We start from the raw sequence: 19,541 nt of genomic DNA, 5'->3' as shown, positions 1-19,541 counted from the left end.
TTCTCAGCACGGTAGGTTCACCCAGCATTGCAGTGGAAAGACTTAATTTGTGCTCTGAAAAATCATAACGCCTTCAGGGAATGCTAGAGGTGAGAGAAAGCCTGTTCTTGACCATGAATCCTCCCCAAATGACAAGCAGAGGTAGTGTCACATGAAGACATACATCTCGATTTTTTTTTTTTTTTTTTTTTTTTCTTTTCCTCCTGTTGAGTTTATCTTCTTACTCTGTTTCTGTCCTCCCCAATGCTGCTGCCTCTCCCTAGATGACAGCAGAACCACAAGCCAGCTGGATGAGTTTCAGGAGTGTCTATCCAAGTTCACGCGCTACAATTCTGTCCGACCCCTGGCAACGCTGTCTTACGCTAGTGACCTCTACAATGGCTCCAGCATAGTATCCAGGTAAGACATACTGCAGCTCTGATAGTGCACCTCATGCTGATACAGGCTGCTGAGGCTGAGTAAATAACCTGTATCAAACAAGTTATGGTCTGTACATATATAACACTTCGCAGTCGCTTCCCAAAAATAGTTTTGTGTGATTATCATTGATCTGTGAAGGTGCTCAAATGCCACAGTAGCACCTTTTATTCCTGTTGGTGTTGGTTAAACTGGATTGCAGAACCTTTGAGGAGCCAGTGTATATTTGCAGGTGTTGTGATAAAGCACAAAGCCTGTTGTAGGCTCAGTCTTCTTCATGTTAGTATAGTTGTATTGTAAGTGATGCAGTTCTAGCGTTTTAAGAAACATCCATGTTGCTTGGTGTTGGTAGTTTTAAGAATCTGTGATGGTTTTAAATATTGTTGGTAGATCCAGTCATAATGGCAAATATTAAAAAGCTGAGTTATTTTTAACTGCGATGGTTTGAACTCTTGAGCGTTGGAAGCTCTGTTTACAGTGCTAAACACTAGTGAGGGGGTGCTTGTGGTAAAGCCAACTCGACAGCTCCGTTCTTGCCAGCAAGAGCTCTCTATCCCCTGCCATGTGCGGTGGTCATGTCCTGTGCACTGCTGCTGAAGCTCATCTGAGCCTCTCATGGACCACGTTGGACACTTAATTGGTGAAATGCTGTTGACGGTCTTTCAACAGAATTAGTTTCTTCTAGTTTAGCTCCATGAACCAGCTCCCTTGGGGATTAGGCTTAAGAGAGCACATGGGGTAGGGAGAGGCTGGGACCTGCCACCAGCACTAACCTTAATCTGGTTTCAGTAGCTGTGGAAGCATACCTTGGGGGATTTAATTAGTCTGGTAGCTTGTTTCGAGCTGGTTATGGTGGAAAAAGTGATGCAACATGTTAACTGGAAAATCTTTTCTGCATGGCATATGCAGGACCTGTTAGCTTCTTACAGGCATGTTTCACAAATTTAAATGCATTTGTTCACAGCAACCTTTTGAGAGAGAGAAGTAGTATCATCTCTATTTTATACATGGGGAGCAGGAGATCCAAAGTGGCCATACTTGACATCTTGAAAAAAACATTACAATGACATGATGCGTTGAACTTGGGTTTTCTGAGTCTTGATCTGATGCCTTACAGACAGTGGCAGAATTATCTTCAATGTTTGTTGAAAGACCCCAAGAAATTTGCCCTACTTGAAGAAATTGAGGCATGTGTGGCATAGAATACGTGGGTTTTTTTTTAAAGCAGCGTTGATTCCTTAACTACTGCAATATGTAGCAGGAATATATAATGTCCGACTTAGCCACAGAGGTCAGAACACAATAATCACTGATCTGATGTATATTTAACCTGCAGTGATTGGGTTCACACTAGCTGCAATGAAATGCAGATGGGAATCTCACTGCAATGTAGACAGACTTCCTCAGCTACCAACTTCAGCACGGATTGGATTTTGTTCCTTTGCCCTTTCTTCTCCTTGACATTCTGCAAGAGCAGCATCTTTGTGGTATTTGGTTAGAAAATGCTGGAAGGGCAGTAAATCTCGCTCCCGTTTTGAAGACGTTATAATTCTTGGGTGAAATGCACGTTTGAAAAGTATGTGTGTTACTGTTAGAATGAAGATACTGTGGGGCCTCCCTCCAAGCCAGTGCTAGAATTGGTAGTTAAATGCATTAACTGAAAAATAACTTGGCTTCCAACTCAATGGTCTCCCCTGCTCATGGTTTTTATTTATCAAAGCATTTAAGAAATTTTTAGGGGTTTTAGTATGTGGGCTGAGTAAGACTGTTTACATCTGAGTGTGTCCTTAAGTGCTTTGGTAAAGCAGGGCTGCTGAATGTGCTGCTGCTGTAACTTGTTAGCTTCTGGCTAACCAAACAATTCCTTTAAAGTTTGAATTTGTTAATCGAGAGTTTACATGTAGTATGTGTTGGCCAACACACTTCTGTGTTCATTACGGTTCTTCATCCAAATGAATAGACTCAAGTTCAGAGAGAGCCTGTGAAGCTAAATGAGGTGTGTGTGTTGGTGATGGCAGCTTAAGATAGTAAAAGAGCAGCTTTTAGGTACCCATGGATGGGCCAAATTATTTATTGGGGCACTTTAAAAGCTTATTTTCATTTTTTAAATCTGTGAAAAGTTTTATTGTTTATTTGGTCCACTGCACTGATTTCTAAAAATGTTCCTGGGCATGCAGTAGGAAACACTGATGAAGTGACAAAAAGTATGTCTTGCTGCTTAGCTGTTGTTGTTGAGACAAATGCATTTAAATACAAAGCAAATATAAGGTTAATAAGTAAGGAATCTTCATAATTTTTTTAGGAAGTATTTTAAAGTGGTATTTTAAGTATGCTGAAGAATAAAAGTAGAATTGAGTGGAAGTTAAACTTCCTTGTACTTAATTTAGCTTGTGGTTTTTTTTAAATAAACTGCTGTTACAAATGGACAGAATACAAGAGTGTTTGCACTGTTTTAACCCTACATGAAGTTCACAGACTGGACTCTAAAAGATCTTCTGTCTTAAAGAGGTTTTTAAGATGTATTAGCTTTGTTTGCAAAGGAAGAAGATGGAAATATGTTCCTTATCTGCAAAACCTTGATGTTTATTTAGAAGGGAAATAAAACTGTGTTTATGGTAACAGGGTGAAAAGTGTAATTAAAGACTGTATATAAACAGGCTGGGAAAAAAAAAAACCTGAAACTGAGCAGCAAGAGTATTCTCCTGAGTGCCTTGCCACAAGCACATTTATGAATGTCTGGACTCCTTGAGGACTAATAAAAGACCATAAACAATACTATGTACGTTGTGTTACTATAAAAACTCTGATGAAATATTTAGGAAAGCTACAGTTGCCTTCTGGGCTGAAGGGGCAAGCCAACGCTCTGCTCTCCACTTCCAGGTTTCCCCAGCCTGGCATGGAGCTTGCCAGAGGGACCTGTGCTGCGCCTTGCGGGGCTGGCAGCTCTGCGGCAGCCGTGCAGCATCCGCACGGTGGCAGCCGCCCGTTGCAGTGCCGGCAGCACTGGGCTGTGGGCAGCCGGTGGGGGACTGATGCAGGACCGGTACCTAAGCTGTGCATCTTCCATCACGGGCTTTCAGCCTTATTTAGAAAGGTGCACACAGTGCAATTGTAAGCCTAGTGAGGGAGAGCTTTCTTACCTTGCTTAGTAACATGCTCATAAGCAAAATTTACAACCCTCAGTCCTCCCCCCCCCCCCCGCTTATTTGCTTCAAGAAAAAACAGACTAGCAGAGAAGGATGTTCAGTGAAAACACGATCAAGGCTCTGCAATTGCAGGTCCCTCAGTTTTGCTTTAACATTAGGGGGACTTCCAGCAGGCTTGCAATATGAATGTACATGTACCTCAATATGCTGAATGTTTTTTATACGCTCAGTTCTCTCAAGTACCAAGTATTTACACGGTTTTCACAAGTATATTCAGTTTTGTTAGAACTGGGCCATGGAATAAATTTTCCATTTATTATGCCCCCAGACAGAGCAGTCGTCAGAGCTTAACTTTTCTTCTCTCCGCTTGCTGTGGCAGTAAATAGTAAAGGCTTTCTTTTAAAGATGAGTCTGTAAACTGCAGCGTTAGCATTACAATGATTTATGTAGAAAATTGCTTTAGCACTGTCAGAGGCCTTCAGAGAATAATGTGGCAGTCTCTCATATTTTAAAAAAAGAACAGAAAAATCCAAGAAACAGACTACAGCAAGATGTCTGTCTGAAACCTGGTTATCAGAAAGCCAGTTCTCCCTGCCAGGTGGTTCCCAGGTCTGGTGGAAACAGGAGTACATCTCTCCCAGACGCCCAGAGGTTTAGGGGCAAATGGTGTGGGTTTTTGTCATCTGACCAGACTTCAAATTCTTCTGGGTTAGCTTACGATTTCTCTGAAAGGTCTTAAAATGACATCTGAAGGGTTTTGGGTAGCCAAGACTATTTATCTAAAGACATAGTGATTTACAGAGAGGAAAGAAACAACTTGGTTTTTGGCTGCTGAAACCTTATTCAGCTCATCTGCTGAATCTTGAGACAGTGTTCAAAAACTGGATCTTACCTTTGGCATCCATTATTCCTTTTTTTTTAATTGCTTGCTTATTATTCCATTGCCTCTCTAAGTAATGAACAAGATATGAAGAGGTTTCTCTTAGCATTCAAACAGTACAGTTAAGTCACTTTCAAGGTTGTATTTTTGTTTGTGTTGACCCTTTCAATAACATGATCTGAAATCCTTTCTTCAAAGGTGAGCTTGAAAGAAAAACCATCCCTTAGGAGCATGTTTTCCATCTATTCATTGAACCATCCTATTTTTTTCCCTTTTTTTACTTTGGACTACAATTACTTGTCCATATAAATTTTCAGATCTGGACTTTAACAAGAAACCTTTTAGTCCTGTGTCTACCATAGCAAGTCCCTTTTTTACTTTTTTTTTTTAAATGCTCTGGCCTGGCTAAGATTAGATGAGCCATTTTATTAAGTTTGTGATGGGCAATGCTTCTATCTTGGTGGTAAAGATAAATGGAAGAAATGTAAGTGGATTTATCTTTCACAGGATTATGTTTCAGAGTACAGTAGATACTGTTTCTTGAGAAGATGAGAAATGAGGAGGGCTGAATTTTTCTTGTAGTCTGTTAAATCAATCATTTTTTAAATGGGCTGTTATTTACAAGTGGCAGCTCCGAGCTGCGGATGGATCCGTCTTATTTGGACTGTTCCCACAACTGGAAGGAAGAAAGAAATGCTTGGATAAAGAGACTTGAACTGTAGAGTGGCTGAGGAAACTTGAAGTATAATACTCTGAACCCACTTGAAGTCTGTGCTTCTCCTGCAGTTCTCTTACCTTATTTCATCTGAGGTTTTGGCCCACAGACCAGAGGTTGTCTGAGGCTGGAATGGGATTTTGTTTAATTAGAGCTGAGTAAAGTACAGAGCCTTTCCCTTACTTTGTTGTCTTTTTCTCTGGAGTGTAGAACTGGTACATTTCCTAGTACATAACTGTGGTCTGGATCCCTTGAGCAGAAGCTAAATGTGACTCATACCCAGCAGAAGGGTTATACAGATGTCAGTTTAGATCTCTGAATTCAGAGTTCAGAGACACTCTCAACTCTGTAACGTCCCCAGGACAGGCTGCTAGTGCCAAAAGGGACTCTGAAACCAGAAAGGAGCATGTCTGCTTTTATCTCTAGTCTTTACCTGAAAAGTAAACCTTCTGGTGACTGTGGTGAGACACTGCAGAGAGAGAAGTCTGTTCTTTCGTCAACATAAGCTTTCACTTTTAGGGGTAAAACTTAAATAACTTGAAATTAAGAAGTTAATGAATGGAAGTTGCATGGCTACCAGTGGGACCTCATTTGTTTCCTAGTAGTTTCACACTATTTCATAGTAGGAGGATCTTTTTCCCATTAAGCTCTCTTAGTACTTCAAATCTGTGTCCACCTGCAGATAATTAGATGAGGTTTTTTAGCTTGATTTAAACTTTGTGAATCTCTATAAATGGTCTGTTAAAAGTATTGAAGAGTCTTTTGATGAATTTGGGAATTGGCTTTTAAACGAAATGTATTAAACAATGATTGCTCTTTATGGTTTTTTCTTTTTTTTTTTAATATCTTGAAGAAACTTTGTGCAGTTTACGTAAGCAGTTTCCATTTCTTGGCAAATGTCGTGTTGTGTTCGCTGGCTGCAGTGTGGGGCAGTCCAGCATTGGAGCAGGTTTCTCACAGAGGCTGTGCAAGCACCATCCTTGGAGCTATTCAAGAACTGGCTGGGGAAAGCCCTGAGCAACCTGGTCTGACCAAAGAGCTGCCCCTGCTCTGAGCAGGGTATTGGACTAGAGACCTCCAAGTCTTGGGGAAAGTACTCTTGTGATAAAGTTACATGATCAGCTCATTAGAAACTTGAGATTCTGTCCTGACTTTCTGCCAAGCATCTTCCTCTGGCCTTAGGTTTTAAGGAAAAGCAATGTCCTTATGTGGCTTCGCCATGTATAGTGCAAAATGAAATTCACTTTCTATGAACTTTGGGATCCCCCACTTACAAATGGGGTTTAATTTAAACAGGATTGTATGTATTAGAATAAGACTGGGCTTTTTTGAAGAGATGCTTCATAAAAGTGCAGGAACTTAAAATGGATGCTGTAGTGTCAGGAATGTCTTCTGAAAAATTAATATTTAGGGTGAGAGGATGGTACCATGTGGTAGTTGCATTACATCATTGCATCTGCCCCTTCTTTGACTCATCAGGACAAAAATCTTTTCTGTGGCGCTGCAGGTAGCTGCCCTTCTGTTCCTTCTGATGTTTGTGTCATAATGGCTATCATCAGGCAGTAGTGCTGTGTCTTGGCCTTGGGAGTTGGACCTGCAAGCCATGAAGGCTGTGGTTTTGCAGCATCTTAGATGCAGGATGTCCATGCTGATAGCGTTGGTAAAAGGCAGACAGATTTCCCTTGATTTCCCCTCCAACTTTATAGCTTGTTTTCAATGTTGAATGTTGATACACTGAATTTTTGCATCTGCTTGGAGAAACAAGCCTGTTATTAATAGAATATTTCTGTAGCTTATTACAGTGTTCTTTTAATTCTCTAGCCATATTTGTTGGAAATGCCTGAATTTGCTAGCAGGTCATTATCTGAAAAGCATTAGCATGCCTTCAGATTTTTTTGTTTGTTCCTTTCTTGCTAACTAGGGGAGTTAGTCTGTTAAATGGTAGGTAGCTGAAAAAAAATATTGAGGTAGTCTGTTAAGGCATGCAAAGATGTATGGTGTGGGCTTAAACAGTTCTGAGAAAAAAACCTTACAAGCAGCTCAGCCTGGAGAAGAGGCTTGAGCTAATGATTATTCATATTGTCTGTATCAATAAATACAGACTCTTAAGACAGAGGTGTTTGTGATTTATATGCTGCATAGGTGTTCTGCAGGATAAGTTATGAAGTGACACTTATGTTCTTACAGAGTTACATACAAGTGTGTGCATACATGTGTGCAAATGAAGGTGGAAGATTAAGTTTTTCTATATGATACTGAGTGAAATTAAGGGTATTCATAAGTACCTTTGATTCTAAAGAGTAATTTAAGGATAGCATAGAAAATACTGACCAAAAAAGATTCAAAGCACCATCAAAACAATCTCCTGAAACAGATTTAGCAGTTGGATGAAAAAATGCTTCAAATGGAATTTTAACCTCATTCCATCGTCACCAGGCAGCACGACCATTGGAGTTAATTGGCCCAGCTTATTCTTTGGCTTGAGGTGTCTCATCTGCAGTGTATGGACCCAATATTTATGAAGGCTGGTGTCCTGACTCATGGTGCCTGTTGGATTGAGCTGAGGTGTCTAAAGAGGTTATTCTCTCCAGCTGTCCCTCCTTATGCTCTGTTGCAGGGTGTCTGGCAGAAGAGCTGGTGACAGTGTTAGGTGAACTTGGAGCCTTGGGTTAATAATATGGCAGGCTGTGTACTGGGGCACCGGTCTGGGTGGTGATTTGTTCTGAGAAACGGGACCTCTGGCAATGCGGTCAGCTGGACACAGAAATGTCTTCCACTGCTGCAGCTAAATCATGGACAAATCATGAATTGAAGCCTATGGACAGACTGTGTTTACAGTCTCAGTACTGATGGAGGTTTGCTGCGCTGAGCTCTTTCAGATGTATTTCTTTGCATGTGTCTTCACCTTCCTTTCTGGAAATATTTCCCAAGCTTGAATGTAGAAAGAAGGCAGCTGAGTATGTTTGGAGTATGTTTGGTTTAAAACCTCTTCCACCTTAGTATTTTGTAACTAAGGCTGTGCTCGTGCTACTCTCAGAGCTGTTCGTACCCTACTGTGTATGAGCCCAGCTGGGAGAAATGGCAGATCCTGGTTTTCAAATATAAATAGGTTACCCAAAATATTACAGCAGGCAGACTGATAATTTGGCTTGAATTTTAAATAGTGTTGTAAGAAACATTCTGCATTTAACTGTTGGCACTTTTAGTTAACATTTCTCTACTCTAGCTTATTTAAAATGGTGTTTGTGGAAAAACTGAATCTAATCCTCATTAACTTGCATGGTAGTTCTTTTGCAATGGCTTTGGCTCATTGTACTTCTGTGTATCTGGCATATAAACCCTGGGATTGTCGTCATCTTCTCTTCAGCATGCAGAAGAGCATCGCCTAGCAGTAAAGTGGCTTTTCATCAATACGCTTTATGTTCAGTTGCTTGCAAAATTCAGTAGTTCCCTATAGGTTTTCTCATCATTAGTGCTAATTAAGCCAGGTTCCCCTGAATACATGTGTGAAAAAAAATTTACGCAGTAGAACAGGATGTCTCTAGCTATAGGGTCTTATAGACAAGGCTGGAAGTCTGCTATGGCTTCCTGGGAGATTCTGGGTTGTATTTAGAGGAGATTAGGTTCAAGGTTGCTTCCCCCCCAAAGCAGAGGGGATCATTGTTCTGAAAGTTGAGCTATTGCAGGAAGCATAATTAATCTCTCGTAGCATAGTATATTCTCTCATTGGGTTTAAAAAAAAGAATGATTCTGTCTTATCTAGCTATGACAAAGCATGAAAGTAGCTCTGTTGGTTTTGATTTCAGAGCTGTGAGATGGAACTAAGCCCACCAAACCTCCTCAATTCAGATTTAATAGTCTCCTTTAAACAAGCTCTTTATGGAATGAGGGTATCACTAAGTGGTCTCTGTTAGAACTGATGGCATTTCATTACACTTAAAAGGATTTTTGTGAGCATGAAGTGGGCCTGGAACTAGGTCTAATGACATTACTTTGTCAATGTGGTACCTTTTTATGCCTTTCTTCAAATGGGGCAAAATAAAACTCCAGGCTACTGTGGCTGCAAGAAAGATGCTGAAAGTGTGACTGCAGCATGACTGGTGCAATAATGTCTTCTCAAGGGAGCCTGGAGCTGAGGACTGTCCTTCTCTGTGCAGTGGGGCTTCGATTAAATGTTATAATGCCCTTCCCTGTCTGTTGCCCAGCTGGGGGGGGGGGGGGGGGGGGGAGGAGATAATCATCACACAGAGCTGACTTTCCAGTATCATCTTTTTATGCTTCAAATAGAGGTTTGCTTAGGGGGAGCGTATTCCCATCAGATGTTTGAAGCCTGGAGGGGGTATGATGGCAGGGAGGGTACCCCTTGAATGGAAGGTCCATTCAACAGCAGCTGGTGCTGCTGAACCTGGATCTGCAATATCCCAAACAACTCCAAGGAATGGGATCAAACTGAAATAGTTTGGGGTCCTCTGTCCCATGGTTTTCATTAGACTTCCATTAGACTTAAATCTGATCCATTGAGAGGCCATATTATAGTAGCCAAGACAACTTTACCTTGATTAGAGGACAAATCGGCAATTTTCTGGTAATCTGGGGGTCACATCTAACCCAAATGAATGTGATTCTTGGGGTGAAGGTGTTTGCTCTCTGATAGGATGATTTAAGTGGAGTCTGATTTATACAATTAATTTATCCATGTAGCAGTCTAGAGAATCAAAGGGTTTTTCTTTAAGTGGTTCTTCCTGAGTAGAGGTTGCAACAACCTGTCTGGGATTGTGGTATGTTTGCTCAGTTTATATTTTGGAAAACATTTAGCAGCACAGAGGTTTGAATCACGGAATACATTCAACCAGCAGTGGTCTATCCTTGTCCCTGTGGCACAGGTTAAGGACTTCAGAATAGCAGCAGTGACTGCTATTTAGGTGCTGCTTTGGAGTAAGAAGTAACTAATTAAACTGTCGCTTTATTAAAAACAAACAAAAACCCCCAACACTTAATTTCAACCACTCACAGCTTTAGCAAAACAGTCTTTTGATACCAAAACTTCATATACTTAATCTCAGTAGCCTTTGTTGTTATATGTGACAAAAACTAGACTTTGAGCTGATGGAGCACAAAATCTGAGCACTCTAACAGCAGCTTCCTATGCCTGAATATAGCTTTGTTTTTAAAAACTACAAATTAGTATGCTAGTGCATGCTTAGTGACACTAATTACTTTGCCTTAAAATATCAGTCTGCTGTAAAAACAGTCTCTAAGGTATGTGATATTAATACCAATTTCTGTATTGGTCCCAGTTGCTGAACAGTCTGCAGTGGTGGCCATGGTGTTGGATTATAACCTAAATTTCTAATCTTTGACTTCTGTACCTCAAAATGGGCGTTGAAGATAGGCAACCAGGCTGTAAGGTGCTGGGACCTGGGATTGTTAGAAGTGACATGATATCCCTTGGAGGCCAGGGAGTGGAAGCACAAAGTGAGAAAGACTTCAAGGAAGTGCAAGTGAAGAGCAAAAGGTGCCGTTATCTCTCCTTCCTTCCGCCAATTAAGTCCCCTGAAACTGAAAACAATATATCCAAGTTGCAAATAAATATGGAGCCCACAGCAAGATAGTAGTTGGGGTTAGAGATACAGAAATAGAAACAGAACTGTATTAGTTAGAAGTAGAGCTGAAAGGCTTTGGTATATTCAGGGAGGAAAATATATATATATATATACACACATATATATAGTCCCATGAGGGACTGAGTCATCTACTTTGTGGAAATGGCAACTCCTACGGTCACAGCTGAGGCATTTATGATTATAGTAGCAATTGTAGAGTGTATATATGGAAAGGAGAGAGGAGCAGTTGACTGCAGACCTTTAATTGTAACTAGTGATGCAGTTAAAGGCAAATGCAGTTAGATGCAACCGCCCCCCCCCAATTTGAAGGAGTAGATATAGCACATACCCATTTCTCACAGAAGCTCGCTGGGCTAGGTGCCCCTCCAGTCTGACCCGCGGGGTGTTTCAAACTGCAATTTCAAGTACAGTGTGAGTTGCCCCAGGGGTTGGTTTGGAGGGCACCTAGCCCTGTGCTGTCCCTGCAGAAGACCACAGAGCATGCCAACCTGGTTACTACCTGTAGAGTTGTCTCCTTGCAGCCTCCCAGCATCCACAGTTATTACACTGGGGATACAAAAGGGTGTATCCATGTTTATTTCTCTTAATATCTGGTACAGACCAGTTGTTCATGGATTACTGTTGTCAGGCTCACTCTGCCATCATCATGTCCTGCAGGAGTAAGTACCTGGAGTGGTGGGGGGTGGGAGGGGCTTTTAAAGTGTAACTGGGAGGGGGAAACCCTCATCTGTCCCAAATCAATCTTCTGATGAGTGCCTCCTAGTTCTAGTGTGGAGTGACTTGTTGAACATCAGTCTCGTTGTCACCTTGTTCATAACTCTTTTGGTAAGGCAGTTGCTCCATTCTTTTAATCAATTTAGTTGTCCATCTGTATGTGTTCTCTAACTCCAATGTGTCCTCCTGGGATGTGGAGAACAACTGCACACACCATCAGGATGCAAATGTAGCAAGGCTTTATATACAACGGCAGAACTGGTAAATACTCATTCTTTACTCTTTTCCCCACTGGTCTACCCTCAACACCAAGCCAAGCTTCCAGATATATTTCAGAAGCAATTTATTTCATAATTCCATTTGTTAGCTATGAGTGCTCCCCAAGGTTGTAGGTTTTAGTATTAAAATAAAATGATTTATAATCTCACAGATTGAGAATAAAGATAAGCAGCAGAGAAACCAAAACCCTTGAGAATGTGTTTATTTTCTAGCAGCTCTTAGTGGTATTTCCATAGGACACTAGTCATTAACTTCTTAGGAAAAAGAAAATAGTGACTTGGGAATGGGAGATGTCTCTCTGTCGTGGTTTAACCCCAGCCAGCAACTAAGCACCATGCAGCCGCTCACTCACTCCCCCCCCACCCAGTGGGATGGGGGAGAAAATTGGGGGAAAGAAACAAAACCCGTGGGTTGAGATAAGAACGGTTTAATAGAACAGAAAAGAAGAAACTAATAATGATAACACTAATAAAATGACAACAGTAATAATGAAAGAATTGGAATGTACAAATGATGCGCAGTGCAATTGTTCACCACCCGCTGACACCCAGCTAGTCCCCAGGCGGCAATTCTCCCCCACCCCACCCCCCTTCCCAGTTCCTATACTAGATGTGACGTCCCATGGTATGGAATACCCCCTTGGCCAGTTTGGGTCAGGTGCCCTGGCTGTGTCCTGTGCCAGCTTCTTGTACCCCTCCAGCTTTCTCGCTGGCTGGGCATGAGAAGCTGAAAAATCCTTGACTTTAGTCTAAGCACTACTTCGCAACAACTGAAACCATCAGTGTTATCAACGTTCTTCGCATACTGAACTCAAAACATAGCACTGTACCAGCTACTAGGAAGACAGTTAACTCTATCCCAGCTGAAACCAGGGCACTCTCTTCTGTTTTCCCTGGAACAAAACAATCAGTTCCTTTCAATTTGATTTTTATAAGTAAATTCTGTTGCACATTTGTAAGTCTTTTTCAAATATCCAGGAGTTCTTGTGTCCCCTGAAGATTCCTTATAAAAATTTAGGTAGTCTTTATTGGTCAGAAATATGGAGTTAAAAGTAGGTTGGAAAAAAAAAAAAAGGAGCAATTGCTAATTGTTTCTAATGTGCACATCTTTGAAGAGCAAGGACTATTGCTAGTCCAAAAGGGAACGTCACTGGATGTTCAAATGATCTAAAATATGCCTTACCTCCAGTGCTTACTTTAAAAAAAAAAAAAAAAAAAAGTCTGAACTGGTCTCCTGTCTCTAGAGGAGGTTGCTTCATGCTAGGACTGAGGTAGGCTTGTAGCACACACAGACAGTTGGTGCTCCATCTGCCCTCTGAGGGGGTGAAAACATTCATTGTCAGTCCCAAGTTAAGTCTACTTAAAATAGTGCTACCAAAGCACATTGCTCTTATTTTAGCAGGACACTAATAGCCATTGCATGCATGTTTTATGTGTTGCTTTGGGTTGCTGGTGGCTTTGTGCCTCTCACCATGTGAAGTGGATGCTGTTGTCTAGCTGGTTTATTTCTTGACTCAATGGCCTTTTTGACAAAAAGGATAAAGTATTTCCTATTACTCTTACTGCATGTTATCATTATGCTAATGACTAATTCACTTTGACTGTAGAAATGTGTCACCTGGAAACCAGAATGTTGTTGTTCTTCAGAGCTGCCCCTGTTGGGTCTTTTGACAAAACTAAGTCCTTTTGTGAATTTTCATATAGATAAGCTTGTATATAAGCAAGCGCTTACATTGACACAAAGAGTTCAAGCAGTAAGTGACAGGAATACCATCGAGCTAGTTAAATGCAAATAAGCCTTGCTTAATACTAAACGTATTTAGAAGACTTTGTAGGAAAAAGCATGAAAATAACTGTTGCTATGCAAGTGGGCTGTTTGTCCTAATCCTGATTAGCCCAGGGGGAAGCAGAGCTTTGCAAATATTAGGAATAGTTTTATATGGTAAATAATCCACTTGATTAACTACTTAGATTTTTTCATATTTTTCTTTGTAAATCACTTGCTAAAAGCTGACTGGCAGAAAGTGAGAACACTTGTTGTACCAGGACTGTGCATAGATGATGGAGGCCAAGGTGCAAGTGTGCGTTAGGCTTGCTGTGTTGGGTTTGCCTGCCTGCCTCACAGCCAACAAACATCTGTACAGGTGGTGGTTTATTTCTGCATCCTTTTCCTCTCTGCAGTGTCTTTGATGCTGTTTGAAGGTCACAGGTCTGATGATCAATTTCATTGGTTGATGCTTTTTATTAATTTTTTTAATGATGCATTAACTTTTATAGACATATTGAAATACTCATTTGTTATGTCTACAGCATGTCTCTATGCTAAAAAAAAAATTAATGCTATAGAAGCAAACCCACCCCAGGTGAGAGAGCTTCTATTCTGTTCTAATAACTTGGCTTTTTACCAGACATTGCAATACATTATTTTTTTTTCTTCAGCAGAAGGCTAAGGGTATAAATTGAACCCAAGTAGATGAATCGCTGCCATCAGTTTAGTTGCGCTTTACCTGAATCCACAGGGCAGCGAGCAGGAGCTGAGGCAGTGGTTCAATTAAGATTGTGGTACAAATAAATCTATTGTATTGTTATAGAGGCTTTCAATTATAAAACTCTTCCATAGAATAGGGAGAGCTGACAAGACAAGACAGGCCTGAACGGTGCTTTAGTCCTGTTTGTATAAAAAGTGATTAGACTAGGGTAGATCTGGGGTGGGGGGAGAGCAGTCTGGCTGCTTGGATGACTTCTTTCCCTCTCCTGTTTTATTTAAATAGGTGCAGGCTTGCTTGCTTTATTCCTCAGCCATAAGCATGTTCCTTTTCTTTGCCTTTTGGAGGCTCGCAATTTTGTGGGCTTGACCCAACTAGCTTGTTTCTCCTCTAGCAAGCAAGCAGTCATGAGTGGGACCATCTCCTGCCACTGTTTTGGAGAAGTTTAGGTGCCTGAGTTAAAAGGCCAAGTTGCAAGCTGCTTCATTGAATGATTTTATACCATTGGACTGCATATCGACAATCCTTTCTCTCCATAGTTTAAAAATAACTTGATGATATCTCCTTTACAAGGACTTGAAAACTCTGTTGGCATTTAAATTTATCTTCCCTTGAAAGCATTGCAGTGCTTCTGACTTCTCAGCTATGTTGAGGGGTAGAAAACTGTAGCTGTTATAGCTATGAGGGCAGCCTAATGAGCCCTCCCTCTTCTTGTAATTGGTTTAATGCTTTCTAATTGTAGAAAGGTACCTTAAATACCCCTGCTTCAGGACTTTCCGAGCTGTATGAATGTGAAATCAGTGTAAATTCAGTTTTCTCTGCTGCTGTTCAGAACTTGCTGCCTGGTTCACAAATGCTCTGGCTTCTTGGAAGAACAAAATGTGACAGGGACAACAGAGACTGAAATGAATTACGGAGTGGAGGAACCCTGAAGGACACTTCTCAAAGTAGTAGATTAATTGCTTAGTCAAGAGACTTGAGGAGAGCTGGTTACTGATCATTTGACTGAGGGCAAATGCTACCTCCAAACCCTTTCTGGGAGGAGCAGCAAACTGGTTTCTCGCTGAGGCCGATGCTTCTGAAAGGAGGTAGGTGTATGTGCACATCCACCCTGCCCTGTCTGCAACCCGTGTCACTGCAGGCAGGGCAGGGGCTCCTAGGAAGCAGGCTGATTTCCCTGACTGCTAGATGTCTAATAGATTTCTCTTGAGCCCTTCCAAGCTGCAAAGGTGGCAATGACATTAGCTGTTTATAATCTGCTGCCTGCCTTTCTCTCAGATGTATTTCATGTATAACCTCAGGCTTTTCTCATTTGCAGCTTAACTTTGTTATAAGGTGACTGCTTTTACTTCCAACTTCATTGATATCTATTACAAACTTGCCCTGCAGTTCAAGAAAAAAGGTGCCTCGGTTTCCATGAGCAACCCTAAGTGGAAGTCATAGCATGCATGGCTTTTACAGTACTGATGATATATGTTTCGACCTTCTGTTGTTACTCAGGGAATGTAGAAGGTTTTTTTCCACAAGTACTGGTTTGCTGTGCATTAACACTTAAAGTTCACCAAGCTGCTGTATATAGGAGCTAAGGGATGCAGCGGTGCAACTGAGAGAAATCAATGGGCAGTCATCCCATAGCACGTTGATCATAGAGCATGCAGCTGAATGTTAAGCACGTTTCCAGGGCGAGCTGTCAGCTTTGACGTTTGGTTACCATGTAATGTAGCTGGTGTAGCTGAACTGGAAAACCTCTAGAGCATCTGAACAAAGATCCTGTCTGCAGGAGGGAGATTGTGCTACCACAAAAAGTCTGTTTCAGTAAATGGAGAAGTGGGTGTGTATGGAGGGGATTAGAAAATGGTGTCTGACAGCAAGAACTCCATGCTGTTGGCATGTGCCAGACCTGACCGAGGCGTTGTGAACTGGGTATTTGCTAACTGCAAATTGTGATTCTTAGCTCTGCCATACCAAGATGTTTAGGTGGTAAAATGCCCTGCTGGTAAGTATATGTGTTGTGTTACACAGTTCTCAACCTATGCTTTTGTTCCTCAGTATTGAGTTCGACCGAGACTGTGACTACTTTGCCATCGCTGGGGTGACAAAGAAGATTAAAGTCTATGAGTATGGTACAGTCATTCAGGACGCGGTGGATATTCACTACCCTGAGAATGAAATGACCTGTAATTCCAAAATCAGGTAGGTGTTGACTTTGTATTTGAACTCAGAGGGCCTTTTTAATTTGCTTGTTCACGTGCAGTAGCTGTTTTGCTTTCTTTATCCTTTGTGGGAATGGGAGGGGAGAGGAGGAAAGCAGGAGCCAATGGAAAGCTTGCTTTGAACTTTGGGTGGGATCAGGTGGCACAAGCACTGTTACTTGTGTATGCCGGGCTCATCCCAAGGTGATAGCAGGCCCGTGTATCTGGAGGAGAAAGAGACATAGGGTAGTGAACTGGTTTTGTGTTCCTTGCAAATGCCATTGGATACCTAATCAGTTAAAAGAAGAGTAAAAGCGGAGTAGTAGATATGCTCCAGGTAAAGTCTTAGGTTGTCTCAAGGTAACTTCTGTGCCCAGTTCTTCTTAATGGCCACAGATTCCTTCATGCTCTCTTCTCTTCATCAACCAGATCCTTTCCATTCTGCTGAAGGCTGTTAGTCCTCAGGAAATGTGCCTTATTTGCGCCTTCTGCCTATGAATTTGTCTGCCTGAAGTACTATTCTGCTGGGCCTCATAATACAAGCTCTTGGGAAGAGACCTTGCTTGATTTTTGCTGCTGTGCTGCTATCGTTACTGTCAACCTATTTATTTTTCTATCTTTTTAGATGACTTAAACCAAAGAAATATAGACCACCATGTCAGAACTTCAATTGAAAGAATCCAGCTAACATAACTTAAAAATCCTAATTCAAAAATTCTGTTAAAGCTCAAAAGTAAATAATACAGGCAATCAAACCAATTCAGTATTATAATACAAGTCTCCAGCATCTCTGCTGAACTCATTTGGGTTTTTTGGTACTCTACATTTTAAAAACAGTAAAGCACCCACAAAAGTGTAAGTAATAAATTTATGTAACAGTCCGGCTTCTACGAAAACAAAATGTTGTGCAACAAGATTAGTGTTTGCAAGCCTGCTTTATAGTGTAAAAGTCACACTTAGTTTTTTAGTTGATGCGTTTCTTAAGATAGATCAGTCGCTCCTGTAGCAGTCATGCTGATTATTCGTGGGAATTGTGTAACACTGTTTTGTGAAGGAAAAGGTGTAAATGCAACCGGCCCTAGGACTGGCTTTCAAGATGGGTAAAAACAGTCTGAGAGGGATTTGTATTGATAAGCCATACTGATTATGGAGCTTGTGTTTTGCTGGTCTTGTAAAATGTTCAGCATTTTTGACTGAGTCATAGCAGAGTTCACGCTATTCAGCTTCATTATTCTGGAGAGAAGAGCAGAATAATAGGAGAACCATCTAGCAGTCGATTAATACCTTTTGCCTTAATTAGAAGGGGAGAAGCAATGTGTGTTTGGTATTTCTCAGTCTGTCTGAGAAGACTTCCAGACTTGCTACTTCAAACTTGACGGGGATCTACCCTGATGATCCTGCTAGTCATTAGGTAGTTGGTTGTTTGTTCTCCCTTCTCCAGCAGCTGCTGGTGAGAAGAGCCACGTTAGTACCTTCACTGATGTTACTCTTGTCAGGTTTGTGCTCCGGACAAGACACTGCTTGCATTTAAGATTTCTTCTCTTCCTCAAATTTCATGCATATATAAATTATATATATATGATGACGCTAAATGCATTGTCCTCTGATGCTCTGTGCCTCAGTGGAGGTGGACAGGGTCCTCTTCTTTCATTTCTTTGCCCTAGTTTCTCTCATTCCTCCAAAGAAATGCATTTTTTTTTCCCATTGGCACCTCCACATTATATCAACCTTCCTTCAGCATGTGGGTGCTCTTGGTTTTGACAAATAAAGTTAGGCTGTTAGTTGAGTGCATCCTTACTATATCCATTAGCTGTGCTGCCAGTCACTGGTGCTGGGGCTCGCTGGTGCAGTGTCGAGCAGCATAATAACTTGGTATTCTGAAGTGGCGTAGCTTGAGGGAGAAGTTATATATGAAGGCTGTAATTTCATTACAGAATATTGCAGTATGCTGAAAATGTGTGTGTATTATAATAAAAAAAATCTAAACAAGTGGAGCCTGCTCTTTGTAAAAAGCCTTCGCTTAAAGCTGTTGATCATAATTTGGGTGGAGGTGCAGCTTCTTCCAGAGGCTTACTCTACCTGCTAGTGCCCTTTCTGATATTGAAGACAGATGTATTTCTACTGTGGCACATGGGCGGTACCTCTCTTCGCAGCAGAGATGCAGGAGTCTGTGTGCAGATGGGATCTGGTGACATGTCTCTTCTGTTGAAGCTGGCGTGTGACACCGGCACAGCTTGTAACGTCCTCTCCATCCTCACGCGGCACCAGAGCTGTCTGTCTGCAGGCACTTTGGCTTTCCAAAGACACATCATGGGATGCTCACCCTAAATTGATCCTGGTTAACCTTGTTCAGAGTGATGATGCTGGAACATAAATCATTAGCGGTTACATTGGTGACTCAGCTTTTGGAGGAGCAGCAGCTCTGATGGGCTTTTATAAAAGCAGACAGGTGACAACATTTGCGAAGACTCATGTCTGGCCAAGAGCAAGTCTGCTGGCCTGGAGCAGCTGTGGTAAGGGAAGCCCTGCTCTGCTGTGTGCCAGCTGGGTGCCTGATGAAAGGTTGAGCTTCATGCCAGCAGTAATTGATTGTAGGCTTTTCTGGAGCAGAGCCCTGGTACCAGCTGTAGCTGAGTGTTTCTTCCTCTTTTCCAACCCCCCTTTTTTTTTACACCCACCTGCTTCTTAAATACATTCTTTTTTCATCATCTGCTGAGCTTTCTCATCCCTGTTTTTAAGAATGGAGAGGAAGTCAGTGTGTTGGGCTTCTGGTAAATGTGCATCACGTCCCCCAGGAATGACAGTGGCATAAGCTTCCAGGAAAAACACAAGATGACACATAAATCCTCATAAAAATCCCATTTACAGATTCATAGCTTCAGTACAGAAACAAATCCTGGCATTGTGTAGTAGCTATAAACAGCACCCTGTGAGCTAATTATGACTTGCTGTGTCCCTAGCTATGGCAGACAATAATCTGTAGTTCCCCCGCGCAGAAGGAGATTGGAAAGGACGAGAAGAGGATGAACAGCTAGCAGCGAGCCACAGCTCTTCTCTGATTTATTCAAGAGGCAGATTTGTTGTTTTGG

General features: G+C 41.6%; 1 protein-coding gene across 4 annotated transcripts in view; it reads left to right on the top strand.

Annotated features, from left to right (window-relative positions):
- COP1 (COP1 E3 ubiquitin ligase) overlaps positions 1-19,541 on the top strand; it is a 128,953-nt gene that overhangs the window by 39,050 nt on the left and 70,362 nt on the right. For all 4 annotated transcript variants that reach the window (XM_069789651.1, XM_069789649.1, XM_069789650.1 and 1 more), the window contains exons 11-12: positions 264-399; positions 16,310-16,453. In XM_069789651.1, coding sequence (XP_069645752.1) covers positions 264-399; positions 16,310-16,453 — 280 coding nt within the window. The remainder of the gene's footprint in view (positions 1-263; positions 400-16,309; positions 16,454-19,541) is intronic.

The sequence above is a fragment of the Haliaeetus albicilla genome, chromosome 8 (genome assembly GCF_947461875.1).
Source record: "Haliaeetus albicilla chromosome 8, bHalAlb1.1, whole genome shotgun sequence".
Lineage (NCBI taxonomy): Eukaryota > Metazoa > Chordata > Aves > Accipitriformes > Accipitridae > Haliaeetus > Haliaeetus albicilla.
This window is presented reverse-complemented; position numbering and strand designations above follow the sequence as displayed.